General features: G+C 43.0%; 1 protein-coding gene across 1 annotated transcript; it reads right to left on the bottom strand.

The window, feature by feature from the left end:
* Positions 1-12,321: 12,321 nt before the first annotated feature.
* Positions 12,322-12,666, bottom strand: LOC118623566 (ubiquitin-40S ribosomal protein S27a-like). The gene has a single exon (XM_036251285.1). It carries the CDS (start codon positions 12,664-12,666, stop codon positions 12,322-12,324), a length of 345 nt encoding a protein of 114 aa, XP_036107178.1.
* Between the last annotated feature and the right edge of the window lie 1,829 nt (positions 12,667-14,495).

The following is a 14,495-nucleotide window of genomic DNA, read 5'->3' as shown; positions in this document are numbered from 1 at the left end:
AACAAAAACCAAACTCCTTGAAAAAGAGGCAGAGGTGGGAGAGAGAAATTAGAGGAAGGTGGTCAAAAGTTACAAACTTCCAATTTTTTTTTATCCTCACCCAAGGACATCTTTTGCATTTATCTTCAGTCAGAGCAGGAGGGAGAGAGGGAGAAAGGGAGAGAGAGAAACATTGACTGGTTACTACCCACACAACCCCTACTGGGGCTGGGGAAAAACTGCAACCTAGGCACACACCCCTAGTGGGAACCGAACCCAGGACTCTCTGGTCTGCGGGCCGACGCTCTAACCTCTGAGCCAAACCGGCCAGGGAACAAACTTCCAATTTTAAGATAAGTGGTAAGGGTATAATGTACAGCAAGATGACTATCACTAACATGACACATGCTGTATGACACATAGGAAAGTTATTTAGAGAGTAAATCCTAATAGTTCTCATCACAAGGAAAACTTTTTTTCTTTATTGTATGTGTGTGTATATATATATATATATATATATATATACACACACACACACACACATGAAGATGGATGTTAGCTGAACCTATTGTGGTAATAAATTCACAATAAATGTAAATCAAACCATCATGCTGTACGCCTTGTACTTATTCAGTAATGTATATCAATTATTTCTCAATAAAACTGGGATGGGGAAACACTTCAAAGTTTCTCTGTAATCGAGAAGATAAAGTCCAAAGATCTCTATGCCTAGCAATATTCAGCTGCTTTGCTTTTGCTCTCTGTCTAGAATGACTTTATGAGCTTTTAAAATATATAGATGTCATTTGGCCGGTGTGGCTCAGTGGTTGAACGTCGACCCATACACGAAGAGGTCACCGGTTCTCACCGGTTCTCACCGGTTCGATTTCCGGTCAGGGCACATGCCCAGGTTGTAAGCTGGATCCCCAGCGGGGGGTATGCAGGAGGCAGCTAATCGATGTTTCTCTTTCTCTCTCCCTCTCCCTTCCTCTCTCTCTAAAATTCAATAAAGGAAAAAAAAAAAAAAAGATTCTCAATACTGCTTGGTGTGGTTCAGTGGACTGAGTATTGTCCCCTGTACCAAGAAGTCATCCCTTTGGTTCCTGTTCAGGGCACAAGCCTGGATTGTGGGCTTGATCCACAGTTTGGGGTGTGCAGGAGACAGCCAATCGATGTTTCTATCTCTCCCTCTCTCTCTTAAAAAATAAAATAAAATCATCTTTAAAAAATAAAAGATCCTCTTGCCCTGGCCAGTTTGGCTCAGAGGTCGAGCGTCAGCCTGCAAACCAGAGAGTCCTGGGTTCGGCTCCCTCTAGAGGCACACACCACAAAAATAAATAAATAAATAAATAAATAAATAAATAAATAAAAAAGATTCTCTAGTCCTGGCCAGTTTAGCTCAGCGGTTAGAGCATCGGCCTGTGGTCCTGAGAGAGTGGGGTTCGGTTCGGTTCCCTCTAAGGGCATGTACCTCGGTTGCAGTTTGTCCCTGGCCCTGGTTGAGTCATGCCGGTGGCAGCCACTCGATGTGTCCCTTTCACGTCGATGTTTCCCTCTCTCTCTCTTTCTCACTCTCTCTCCCTCCCACTCTATCTGAACAATAAATGAAAAAATGTCCTCAGGCGAGGATTAAAAAAGAAAATGTTTCTCTAGTAGGTTAAGAATCATAAGTTAGCCCAGCTGGTGTGGCTCACTGGTTGAGCATTGACCCATGCACCAAGAGGTCGCTGGTTCAATTCCCGGTTAGGGCACATGCCCAGGTTGTGGGCCAAATCCCCAGTGGAGGGCATGTAGGAGGTGGCCAATCGATATTCTCTCTCATCGATGTTTTTATTTCTATTTCCCTCTCCTTTCCTCCCTCTCTAAAATCAATAAAGAAAAATGATTTAAAAAAATGATTTTAAAAAAAGAGAGAGAGGAAGGAAGAGGAAGAGATAGAAACATAGATGAGAGAGAACATCGATTGGCCACCTCCTGCATGCCCCCCACTGGGGATCCGGCCCACAACCTGGGCATGTGCCCTGACTGGGAATCGAACCCATGACCTCTTTGTGCATGGGTCAACACTCAACAACTGAGTCACACTGGCTGGGCAAGAAAAATGATTATTTATTTATTTATTCTTTAAAAAATTTTTTTAATTGATTTTAGAGAGGAGGAAGTGAGAGGAAGAGAGAGAGATAGAAACATCGATGAGAGAGGACATCAACTGGCCGCCTCCTGCATGCCCCCACTGGGGATTTGGCCCACAACCTGGGGATGTGTCCTGACTTGGAATTGAACTGGTGACTTCTTGGTGCATGGGTTGATGCTCAACCACTGAGCCATACCGGCTGGACAAGAAAAATTATTTTTTTAAAAATGTATAATTTATTTCCCACTCAGTTCAGGTCTTTCCAGGCTGAATTACAGTCCCCTTAGGTGTTCAGTTTATGGACTGTCAATTTATCCAAACAGTTCATCTCAGTTTAGCTCATGAGACTGATTGAGACTTTTGTTTCTAGCTCTTCTGTTTCATATCTTTCGGTGGCTCTCCCTACCCACAAGATAAAGTTCAGACTTTTTTTTAGACTTCTTAATGAATCCTATAATTCCTCCTGGTCCTGGTTTACCTTTAATTCTTCATCTATCAACCTTTATCAAGTATCTATTATGAGCTAGACACTCTAGTAAACAGTGGGGACAAAAAGGCAAATAAGAACAGCACAGTCTTCTCTCTTACAGTGTTTACAATCTGAGGGAAGATAAGAGTTGAATGAGTAATTACAGGGTTATATGGGACCTACGGCTGTTTCAGGAGTGGGGGAAGGAAGGCTTCCCTGAGGAGATGAGAGCTCAACTGAGTCCAGAAAGGTGACTTATAAGTTAAGTGGGGACTTGGCCAGGTAGGTCAGTTGGTTAGATCGTCAACCCAATACACCAGGGTTGCGGGTTCGATTCCCCATCTCAATACATGTAACAATCAACCAGGGAAGGCATGGGTGGGTGGGTGGAACAGAAGGTTGATGTTTCCCTCTTCTCTCTCTCTCCCTTCCTCTCTCTATAAAATCAATAAAAACATATCCTCTGGTGAGGATTTAAACAACTAATGAATGTATAAATAAGTGGAACACCAAAGCCATGCTTCTCTTTCTCTCTCAAATAAATCAATACATTTTTTTCTTTGTTGATTTTAGAAAGAGAAGGGAGAGAGAGAGAGAGAAACATGGATGAGAGAGAATATTGATCAGCTGCCTCCTGCATGCCCCTCACTAGGGATTTGGCCCACAACCTGGGCACGTGCCCTGACCAGGAATTGGCCTGAATTGACCTGACAACTTCTTGGTGCAAGGGTTGAAGATCAACCACTGAGCCACACCAGCCAGGCAATCAATAAAATTATTTTAAAATATGTTTTTATTGCCCTGGCCGGTGTTCTCAGTGGTTAGAGCATCGGCCTCAGACCAATGAGTTGTAGGTTTAGTGCCGGTGAGGGGTGCGTACGTTGGTGTGGTTTATCCCTGGTCCTGGTGGTGTGGTTTATCCCTGGTTGTGGGAGGCAACCAGTCGATGTGTCTCTTTCACATCAATGTTTCTCTCTCCCCCCCGCCCCCCGTACCTTCAACTCTGTCTGAAGATAAAATGGAAAAATATCCTCGGGTGAGGATTAAAATAAATTAAAATATAAATGTTTTTATTGATTATTGCTTGATTGATTTTAGAGAGAGAGGAAGGGAGAGGGAGAAAGAGATAGAAACATCAACGAGAGAGAATATTGATTGGGATTGCTCGCCTCCTGCATGCTCCCCACTGGAGTTCGAGCCCACAACGTGGGCATGTGCCCCAACTGGGAATCGAACCGGCAACCTCTTGATGCATGGGTCAACGCTCAACCACTGAGCCACACTGCTGGGCTGGCTGGGCATGTTTTAATGATTTTTTAGAGAGAGAAGAAGGAAGAGATAGAAACGTCAATGTGAGAGAGAAGCAGAGGAGCTGCCTCCTGCATGCCCCCCTACTGGAGATCAAGCCCACAGCCCAGGCATGTGCGCCGACTGGGAATCAAACTGGGACCTCTCAGTCCACGGGACTAGCATCAATCCACTGAGCCACGTGAGCCAGGCAATAAATTTTTTTTTTTTTTTAAAGAGGGAAAGAACAGCATGAGCAAGGACCCTGGCTTGGGGAAGATTATGTCACATTAAAAGAACTGAAAACATGTAAGGACAGGAAGGAGGAAACTGTGTACAAACTTGAAGACAGTGTGACTCAGAGCTTTTATGGGCCATGTTAAGGTTGGGGACATTATCCTAAGGGTGCCAGGAAGTCTTTAAAAGAGTTAAGTAGGGCCCTGTTCAGTTTGGCTCAGGGATTGGAGTGTAGGCCCACAGACCAAAGAGTGCCGGGTTCGATTCCGGCCAAGGGCACATACCTCAGTTGCAGTTCATCCCCAGCCCAGTTGGGGTCATGGTGGCAACTAATCAATGTGTTTCTCTTACAGCAATGTTTTTTTTTCTCTCTCTCTCTCACTCTCTCCCACTCTGTCTGAAGATAAATGTAAAAATATCCTTTGGTGAGGATTAAAATACATACATACATACATACATACAATTTATTAAAAAAAAGAGATTTAAGTAGGTGCTGTGGTCAGTGTTGTTCAGTGGTTAGAGCATCAGCCCTCACTCTGAAGGGTCTTGGGTTTGATTCCCCATCAAGAGCACATACCTGGGTTGCAGGTTCGATCCCTGGTCCCAACTGGGTCGAGTGTGTGTAAGGCAACCAGTTGATGTGTCTCTCTCACATTGATGTTTCTCTTTCTCTCTCCCTCCCATCCTCTCTAAAAATGGATGGAAAAAAATATCTTTTTTAAAAAAATCCTCACCCCAGGATATTTTTCCATTTATTTTCAGACAGAGTAGGAGGGAGAGAGAGAGACAGAGAGAAAGAGAGAGAAACATCAATGTGAGAGAGACACATCAGTTGGTTGTGTTCCACATGACCTCGACCAGGGCAGGAGACCAAACTGCAACCAAGATACATGCCCTTGACCAGAATCAAACCTGTGACTCTGGTCCACGGGCCGACACCAACTGCTAAGCCAAACCCACCAGCACATGCAAAGAGTATCCTTGAGTCAGGATGAACAACAACAATAAAAAAGATTTAAGTAGGGGAGTGGAATACAATCAGATGAGGTTATTAAGAAGGATCTGGGCCCTGGCCGGTTTGGCTCAGTGGTTAGAGCATCAGCCCATGAACTGAGGGGTCTTGGGTTAGATTTCCAGTAAAGAGCATGTAGCTGGGTTGAAGGTTTGATCCTGGCCCTGGTTGGGGCGCTTTCAGGAGGCAACCAATTGATATTGCAGGAGGCAACCAGTTGATGTATCCCTCTCACATTGATGTTTCTCTCTCTCTCCCTCCCTCCCTCCTACTCTGTCTAGAAAATTGATGGAAAAATAGCCTTGGGGGTGCTCGGCCAATATGGCTCAGTGATTGAGCGTTGACCCATGCATCAAGAGGTTGCTGGTTCGCCCTGGCCGGTTTGGCTCAGCGGTTAGAGCATCAGCCTTCGGTCCAGAGAGACCAGGGTTCAGTTCCCGCTCAGGGCACATACCTTGGTTGCAGCTTGTCCCGGCCCTCATTGGGTCATGCGGGAGACAGCCACTCGATGTGTCCCTTTCACATTGATGTTTCTCTCTCTCTCTCTCTCTCCCTTTCTTTCCCTCCCACTCTATCTGAACAAGAAATGGGAAATGTCCTCAGCTGAGGATAAAAAAAAAAAAGAGGTCACCAGTTCGATTCCCAGTCAGGGCACATACCCAGGTTGTGGGCCAAATCCCCAGTGGGGGACATGCAGGAGGCAGCTAGCTGATGTTCTCTCTCATTGATGTTTCTGTCTCTCTCTCTCAAAATCAGTAAAGAAAAACATTTTTAAAAAATAGCCTCAGGTGAGGATTAAATACAAAAAAAAGAAGAAGGATCTGGGTGTAATGTGGAACTTGGATTGGATTTGGGCGTTCCCAAATCTCATCTACCTCTCCTTTGCAGATAACATTTTGGAGTCTTTTACTAATGGTTAAATTCATCTCCTGTGACTTGTTGTGTTAGCTAAATGATCAGAATGTGATCCATTTTACAAACTCCTGAGAACAGCAGTGTAATTCCTCACTGTTGTTGGGTCATTCAGTAAACATTCATTGGGGGCTGTTTTATGCAAGGCACAGGTTGGAGTGCTGGGGATATAAAGATAAATAAGACCCAACTCAGGGTACAAAAAGGAAAATAGATTTGATTTTGTTGTTTTTTTTTTAATCCTCACCTGAGGATATTTTTCCACTGATTTTTTTTTTTTTTTCTGATAGAGTGGGAGGGAGAGAGAGAAACATCTATGTGAGAGAGACACAGAGATTGGTAGCTTCCTACATGACCCCGTCAGGGATCAAACCCGCAACTCTTTGGTCTGCAGGCTGACACTCTAACCACTGAGCAAAACTGGCCAGGGCTAGATTTGATCTTTTAAAAAATAAGTTTTGTTGCATAGATAATTGTTAGATCACCAAGAAAGGAACAACACACCAAGCCAAAGTGATAAAGGAACAGAATTTTATTCAGGCACCTATAAAGCAGACAGGCTGAATCCAAAATGTCATTGGCCCTGAACTAGCTGGGGCTTGCTGCTTATAAAGAGCTCTGGGCAGGCTTCCTATTGGTGGGCGCTTTGGGGTATGTACAGAAACAATGACCAGGCAAACAAGATGGCAATTGCTCCATGGAAACTGCCAAGGGTCAGCTTCCAGTCCCAGTGGGGGATGGGCGGTGAACAATGACAAGCCATATCTACAGAGGCACTCCTGTGGCAGGGTGCTCTCTGGCCGAACAATGATAACAAAATTAAAAGGCACTGACAGGGACAAAATCTTTTCAATAATTTTTTAAAAAGATTATTATCTAGTATTTATTATATTTTAAAAATGTAAAATAGTATAACAATTTTGGAAAATAGTTTGGCAATTTCTTATACAGTTGTCCCTTGCCACTTCGCTCTTTGACTTTTGCAGCTTCACTCTATTGCGGTTTTTTCAAATATATTCATTAAAAAGTTGATCGGGCCCTGGCCGGTTTGGCTCAGTGGTTAGAGCGTCCACCTGCGGTCCGGAGAGACCCGGGTTCGGTTCCCGCTAAGGGCATGTACCTCGGTTGCAGTTTGTCCCCGGCCCTGGTTGGTCGTGCGGGTGGCAGCCACTCGTTGTGTCCCTTTCGCATCGATGTTTCCCTCTCTCTCTTCCTCTCTCTCCCTCCCACTCTATCTGTACAAAAAAAAAAATGGAAAAATGTTCTCGGGTGAGGAAAAAAATAAAATAAAATAAAAAAGTTGATCGGGTCCAACTGGTGTGGCTCAGTGGTTGAGCATCAACACATACAGCAAGAGGTCACCAGTTCGATTCCTGGTCAGGAGACATGCCCAGGTTGTGGGCCTGATCCCCAGTGGGGGATGTGCAGGAGGCGGCCAATTGATCTTCTCTCTCATCGATGTTTCCATCTCTCTCCCTCTCCCTTCCTCTCTCTCAAAAAAATCAATAAAAAAATTGGAATTCCCAGATTGACAATTTTTTTATTATGTTAATTGAATTTTTATCATTTATTTATTTTTTTTAAGTTTTTTTTTTTCTCACCTGAGGATATTTTTCTACTTATTATCAGATAGAGTGTATCTTCAGATGGAATGGGAGAGAGAGAGAGACAGAGAAAAATGTCAATGTGATAGAGTCACATCCACTTGTTGCCTCCCATACAACCCGACCAGGGCTGGGGATGAACCAACCGAGGTACATGCCCCTCACCAGAATTGAATCCGTGACTCATTCATCTGTGGGCCAATGCTCTAACCACTGAGCAAAACTGGCCAGGGCGTATGTTCATTGAATTTTTAGAGAAAGAGAGATAGAAACATCCATGTGAGAGAGAGAAACATCCATAGGCTGCCTGCTGCACACCCCCCATTGGAGATTGAGCCTGAAACACAGGCATGTGCCCTGACCAGGAATCAAACTGGGACCTCTCAGTCCATGGGATGACTCTCAGTCCACTGAGCCACACCAACCAAGCCTGGGATTGACAATTTTTTTTTATTTGTTATTTTTTTGGTATGTGCCCCTAGCGGGAACCGAACCCGGGACTCTCTGGTCCAAAGGCTGACGCTCCAACTGCTGAGCCAAACCGGCCAGGGTGACAATTTTTTAAATTGGTGAGAATCCAGGGAAACTATCACTCTCTCAGTGTGGGTATGTGTAATTGGGAATACTTTTGGAAGATAATTTGGCAGTGTATAAAAATTGTAAATGTTTCTAGCTGGTGTGGCTCAGTGGTTGAGTGTCGACCCATGCACCAAGAGGTCGCTGGTTCAATTCCCGGTCAGGACACATGCCCAGGTTGTGGGCCTAATCCACAGTAGGGGGCATGCAGGAGGCAGCCAATAGATGTTCTATCTCATTGATGTTTCTATCTCTCTCTCCCTTTCCCATCCTCTCTCTCTAAAATCAATAAAGGAAAAATTTTTTTTAATTGTAAATGTGCATAATCTTGCCTCAGCAATTCTTCTTCTAGGAATCTGATAACTCCATACATATGTATAGAATCCCTTATTAGTATGCAGGGATTCTAACCATACCTCAGCAGTTCTATGAAGTAAATACTCTTTTTTTTTTTTTAATTTTTTTTCTTTATTGATATTAGAGAGCAAGAGGAAGGGAGAGGTAGGGAGAGAGAGAGAAACATGGATGAGAGAGAACATCGATTGGCTGTTTCCTGCATGGCCCCCACTGGGGATCAGGCCTATAACCTGGGCATATGCCCTGAAATCGAACCGGTGACCTCTTAGTGCATGGGTTGATGCTCAACCACTGAGCCACACCAGCCGAGCATGAAGTAAATACTCTTATTTCCTCATTGTACAGATGTGATAAGTGAGGCATGGAGGTTAAGTGAATTGCCTAAGGTCATATAGCTAGTAAATTGTAGATCCAGGATTCACATCTATAATTTGTCTCCAGAATTTGTGCTATTTTTTTTTTAATCCTCCCTTGAGGACATTTTTGCATGTATCTTCAGATAGAATTGGAGAAGGAGAGGGAGGAAGAGAGAGAGAGAAACATCGATGTGAGAGAGACACATTGAGTAGTTGCCACCCGCACGACCCCAACAGGGGCTGGGGACAAACTACAACTGAGATACATGCCCTTAGCGGGAACTGAACCCGGGACTCTCTGGTCCACGGGCCGACGCTCTAACCGCTGAGCCAAACCGGCCAAGACCAGAATCTGTGCTCTTAACCACTCTCATATACAGCCCTCCACTCTCTCATAAATGCCATACATGATCACTAATATATATATATATGATATATATATAAAAGTGTTTGCTGCAATTGAGCTAGAAATATTAAGAAAGAATAAAACAAATATGAAAATGTTTTAAACATATTTTGTTAAGTTAAAAAATAGCAAGCTAGGGGACAAAGTGGGCTGACATCTGTAACACTTTCAACAATAAAGATTAAAAAATAGCAAGCTATAGAATAATGCTTATAATACCTATTTACATAAAACCAAAAACAAAAAAAACTTAGCCCAGCCGGTGTGGCTCACTAGTTGAGCGTTGACCCGTGCACCAAGAGGTCACTAGTTTGATTCCGGGTCAGGGCACATGCCCCAGTTGTGGGCCAAATCCTCAGTTGGGGGTACACAGGAGGCGGCCAATCGATATTCTCTCTCATCAATGTTTCTGTCTCTCTCTCCCTCTCCCTCTCCCTTCCTCTCTCTCTAAAATCAATAAAGACAAAATATTAAAAAACAAAAACAAAAAACTCCAACTTAGCAAGTACGCTCAAAAGAGCAGAGATGAAGCTTGGTCTAAGCCACAAATGAGTTTTATTTTCTTCATTTGGTACCTTTATTATTATTTTTTTTATTATTATTTTAATCCTCACCTAAAGATATATATTTTTTAAATTATTTTTCTTTATTGATTTTAGAGACAGAGGAAGAAAGAGGGAGAGAGAGATAGAAACATCAATGAGACAGAACATCAACTGGCCGCCTCCTGCATGTCCCCTACTGGGGACTTGGCCCACAATCTGGGCATGTGCCCTGACCGGGAATCAAACCAGTAACATCTTGGTGCATGGGTAGACGTTCAACCACTGAGCCACGCCGACTGGGCAGGATATTTTTTTCATTGATTTTCAGATCAAGTGGGAGGGGAGGAGGGAGAGACAGAAAGAGAAACATCGATGTGAGAGAGACATATTGATTGGTGCCTCCCACACAACCCCAACCAGGGTTGGGGATCCAACCCCAACCAAAGTACATGTCCTTGACCAGAATCAAATTTATATATATCATATATATATATATATATATATATATATATATATATGTATTTTTTCCCCATGTTTCAGAGAAGAGGCGTTAAGGACTCATGCCATAAGTTTATTTATAAACATATCTAGTATGTTAAGTCCAACAGTTAGACCCATTTTTTTTTCTTTATCCTCACCAGAGGACATTTTTTTTGTTTTTTTGTTCAGATAGAGTGGGAGGGAGAGAAAGGAAGAGAGAGAGAGAGAGAGAGAGAAACATTGAAGTGAAAGGGACACATCAAGTGGTTGCCACCCGCACTACCCAACCAGGGCAGGGGACAAACTGCAACCTAGATCCATTTTTCAAAGTGACAACACCTCTTAAAATGCCCCTCTTCATATCTGTTTCATGGATTAACTAAAACATCTTAATTTTTTTAAGTAGTTGGTTACTATAAACAAAGGTGAGGCAAATCCAGATCCAAAGAACAAAGTCATTAGAGCTAGTAAGCACCACTTGTTTTCCACTGAAAATGGCAAATTCTTCCCTGGGCTGTCCTCTTAGTGGCTCCTATGGACCACAGAGGTTATGAACCTCCGAAAGCTCTGTTCCAGTATTTTGCTGTTAGAAGCCCTGCAAAAGGCACAGAAACCGAAAGCAGAAGAAATGGTGCTATCCCACCCAGTCCTTTTTCACGACCTGTTCCCCTTTGTTCAAACCCGCATCTCTTTGGTCCGTGGGCCAAAACAGCTGAGGCAAACCGGCCAGGGCGGTACCTTTATTATTATTAATTTTTTAAAATTGAGGTATAATAGCCCTGCCAGTGTGGCTCAGTGGCTGAGCGTCCACCCATGCACCAAGAGGTCACTGGTTCGATTCCTGGTCAGGGCACATGCCCAGGTTGTGGGCCAAATTCCCATTGGGGGCATCCAGGAGGTGACCAATCGATGTTTCTATCTCTATCTCTCTCTCCCTTCCTGTCTCTCTAAAATCAATAAAGAAAAAAAATTGCCCTGGCTGGTTTGGCTCAGCAGTTGGAGCGTCAGCCTGCGGACCAGAGAGTCCTGGGTTCGGTTCCCGCTAGGGGCACGTACAAAAAAATAAAAAAGAAAAAATTGAGGTATAATAAACATACATTAGTTTCAGGTGTACAACATAATAATTTAATATTTAGGTCTAGTTAACACCCATCACCATGCATAGTTATAGAATTAAAAAAATTTTTTTTCATTCATTTGTTGATTTGAGAGAGAGAGAAATTATTCGTTGTTTCACTTATTTATGCATTCATTGCTTGATTCTTGTATGTGCCCTGACAGAGGATCGAACCTGCAACTTTGGCATATCAGGATGACGCTCCAACCAACTGAGGTACCTGGCCAGGGCAGAGCTCTTTTTTCTTGTAATAAGAGCTTTAAAATTATACTCTCTAAGCAACTTTCAAATATGCAGTATAATATTATTAACTATGTTGTACATTATATCTCCAGGACTTACTTATTTGATGACTGGAAGTTGGTACTTTTTGGCTCCATTCACCCATTTTCCTCACCACCTCCACCCCTCCCACCCACCTCTGGCAACCACCAATATGAGTTTGTTTTTTATAATTTTTTTAAATTGATGTTTTATTTTTTTAAATTAATTAATTTATTAAACTTTTTTTTTCTTTATTGATTTTAGAGAGAGAGAAAGGGAGGAGAGAAAGATAGAAACCTCGATGATGAAAGAGAACATTGATTGGCCACCTCCTGCAGGAGGATTGGGGATCAGGCCCACAACCTGGGCATGTGCCCTGACCGAGAATCGAACCAGCGACCTCTTGTTTCATGGATTGATGCTCAACCACTGAGCCACACCGGTTGGGCGAGTTTGTTTTGTTTCGCTTTGCTTTGCTTTTTATGAAATTGTTTTTCTTTGTTTGTTTTGTTTTTGTTTTTGTTCATCCATGTCTTTTATTAACCTATATACAATTATTTCTCTTCAGGTCTGTTGAAGCAATAGGTCATACAACATTTGCCACAACATTGTCTGTCAAACTGTCTGGCCATAAAATCCAAGCACCATGTTCCCCTGCAGGACAATCCGAGACAAGACTACTGATTTTGCCATTCTCATTCACCCTGTGGTATTTCAGGACAGCCAGGTTGGCCTTCTTTCTCTTATGCTCATTTTTGGGAGTGGTGTAAGACTTCTTCCTTTTTCTAGCACCACCATGAAGTCTCAAGACAAGATGAAGAGTGGACTCGTTTTGAATGTCGTAGTCAGACAAAGTACATCCATCTTCCGGTTGCTTGTTAGCACAGATCAGTCTTTGCTGATCAGGAGGAATTCCTTCTTTATCCTGCATCTTGGCCTTTACATTTTCAGTTGTATTCAAGGGTTCAGCCTCAAGAGTGATGGTCTTCCTCACAGGGGTTTTCAGGAATATTTGTATCTTGGTGGTGGTTCTGCTGCAGATGGAAGATCGGAAAAGCTGCTTATTGTTTGATTTGAGAGAGAGAGAGAGAGAGAAAGAAACATAGATGTGAGAGAGAAACATTAATCAGTTGCCTCCCGTACAAGCCCGGACTCACCAAGGATGGAACCTGAAACCCTTTTGGTGTATGGGAGGATGCTCCAACCAACCAAGTCACCCAGCTGATTTTTGTCTGTTTTTTTTTTCACATATAAGTGAAATCATATGGTATTTGTCTTTCTCTGTCTGACTTTTTTCACTTAGCATAATGCCCTCAAGGTCCATCCATGTTGCAAATGGCAAGATTTAATTATTTTTTATGACTGAATAATATTCTATTATGTAATGTATGTTATCCATTTTTATATATTCTTTATCCATCCACTGATGTACATTTAAATCGTTTTTATGTCTTTTTTTTTTCCTCACCTGAGGACATTTTTCCATTTCTTGTTTAGATAGAGTAGGAAGAAGAGAGAGAAAGAAACATCGATGTGAACGGTACACATCGAGTGGCTGCCACCCGCACAACCCAACCAGGGCCAGGGACAAACTACAACCGAGATACGTGCCCTTAGTGGGAACTGAATCCGGGTTTCTCTGGAGCACAGGCCAACACTCTAACTACTGAGCCAAACCGGCCAGGGCTGTTTTCATATCTTAACTATTGTAAATAATGCTGCAATGAACGTGAGGGTACACATATATTTTTTTGAGTTAGTGTTTTTGTTTTCTTCAGATAAATACCCAGACAGAAGTGTAATTGCTACATCATATGATAGTTCTATTTTTTACTTTTTGAGGAACGTCTGTTCCTCAAAAAGTCACTGTTTTCCAAAGTGACTGCACCAATTTACGTTCCCATCAGCAGTGCACAAAGGTTCCCAAAGGTGAGGTGTTGAACTACGACGGGGGGAAGGGCACTCCAGGCACACACCTGTGTGCATATCAGGGGATGTCACAGAGGGAACCACTTAGCATAAATAGTGAACAATATGTAGTTGAGTGAGTATAGCTGGAACTTTAGTTACATTTCTAGGTGAAAGGTAGGGCCTACAAAGATTTGATTCGATTTGTACCAGATATTGAGATCTGGGTTCAATAAGGTAAGACTCCCTGAGGTCAAAGCTTGCAGACTCTTTTGAAGAGGATCAAGCTGGAAACAAGGAATTCATTCTATATAGTAACATTACCAAGTAAGCAATGATGACTATACCTAATTAAGGCAGTAATGAGGGATGGTGAGAGAGAGGAGGGGCTGAATCTGAAAGACATTTGTGGAATATGATTGATGGGACTTGATGACTGATTACTACTGTGAGGGGGATGGTAGGGGCCTGAAGAGGGAGAAGTTTGTTGGGGAGAAAACTGGGCACAAAGTTCCTTCAAAAGGCATCACTTGTGCCCTGGCCTGTTTGGCTCAGCAGTTAGAGCGTCAGCCTGCAGACCAATGAATTGCGGGTTCGGTTCCCGTCAAGGGCACGTACCGAGGTTGTGGTTCTTTCCCAGCCCTGGTCAGGGTCTTGTGGGAGGCAACCAGTTGGTATATCTCTTTCACACCTGTTTCTCTCTCCCTCTCTCTACCTCCCTCCCACTGTATCTGAAGATAAATAGAAAAATATCCTGGGGTGAGGATTAGAAAAAAAAAAGGCATCACTGCTTGTAAGACAGGAAATTATAGTTTACTATAAAGAGCTATGTATGAGTCTGCCTCCTTTACT

This window comes from Molossus molossus, unplaced genomic scaffold, assembly GCF_014108415.1.
Source record: "Molossus molossus isolate mMolMol1 unplaced genomic scaffold, mMolMol1.p scaffold_m16_p_10, whole genome shotgun sequence".
Lineage (NCBI taxonomy): Eukaryota > Metazoa > Chordata > Mammalia > Chiroptera > Molossidae > Molossus > Molossus molossus.
Note: the sequence above shows the minus strand (reverse complement) of the source record. Positions and strands in the feature narration are given on the sequence as shown.

Excerpts from the sequence above, each read along its gene's own strand:
- LOC118623566 (XM_036251285.1), bottom strand. The coding sequence starts at position 12,666 with ATGCAGGATAAAGAAGGAATTCCTCCTGATCAGCAAAGACTGATCTGT.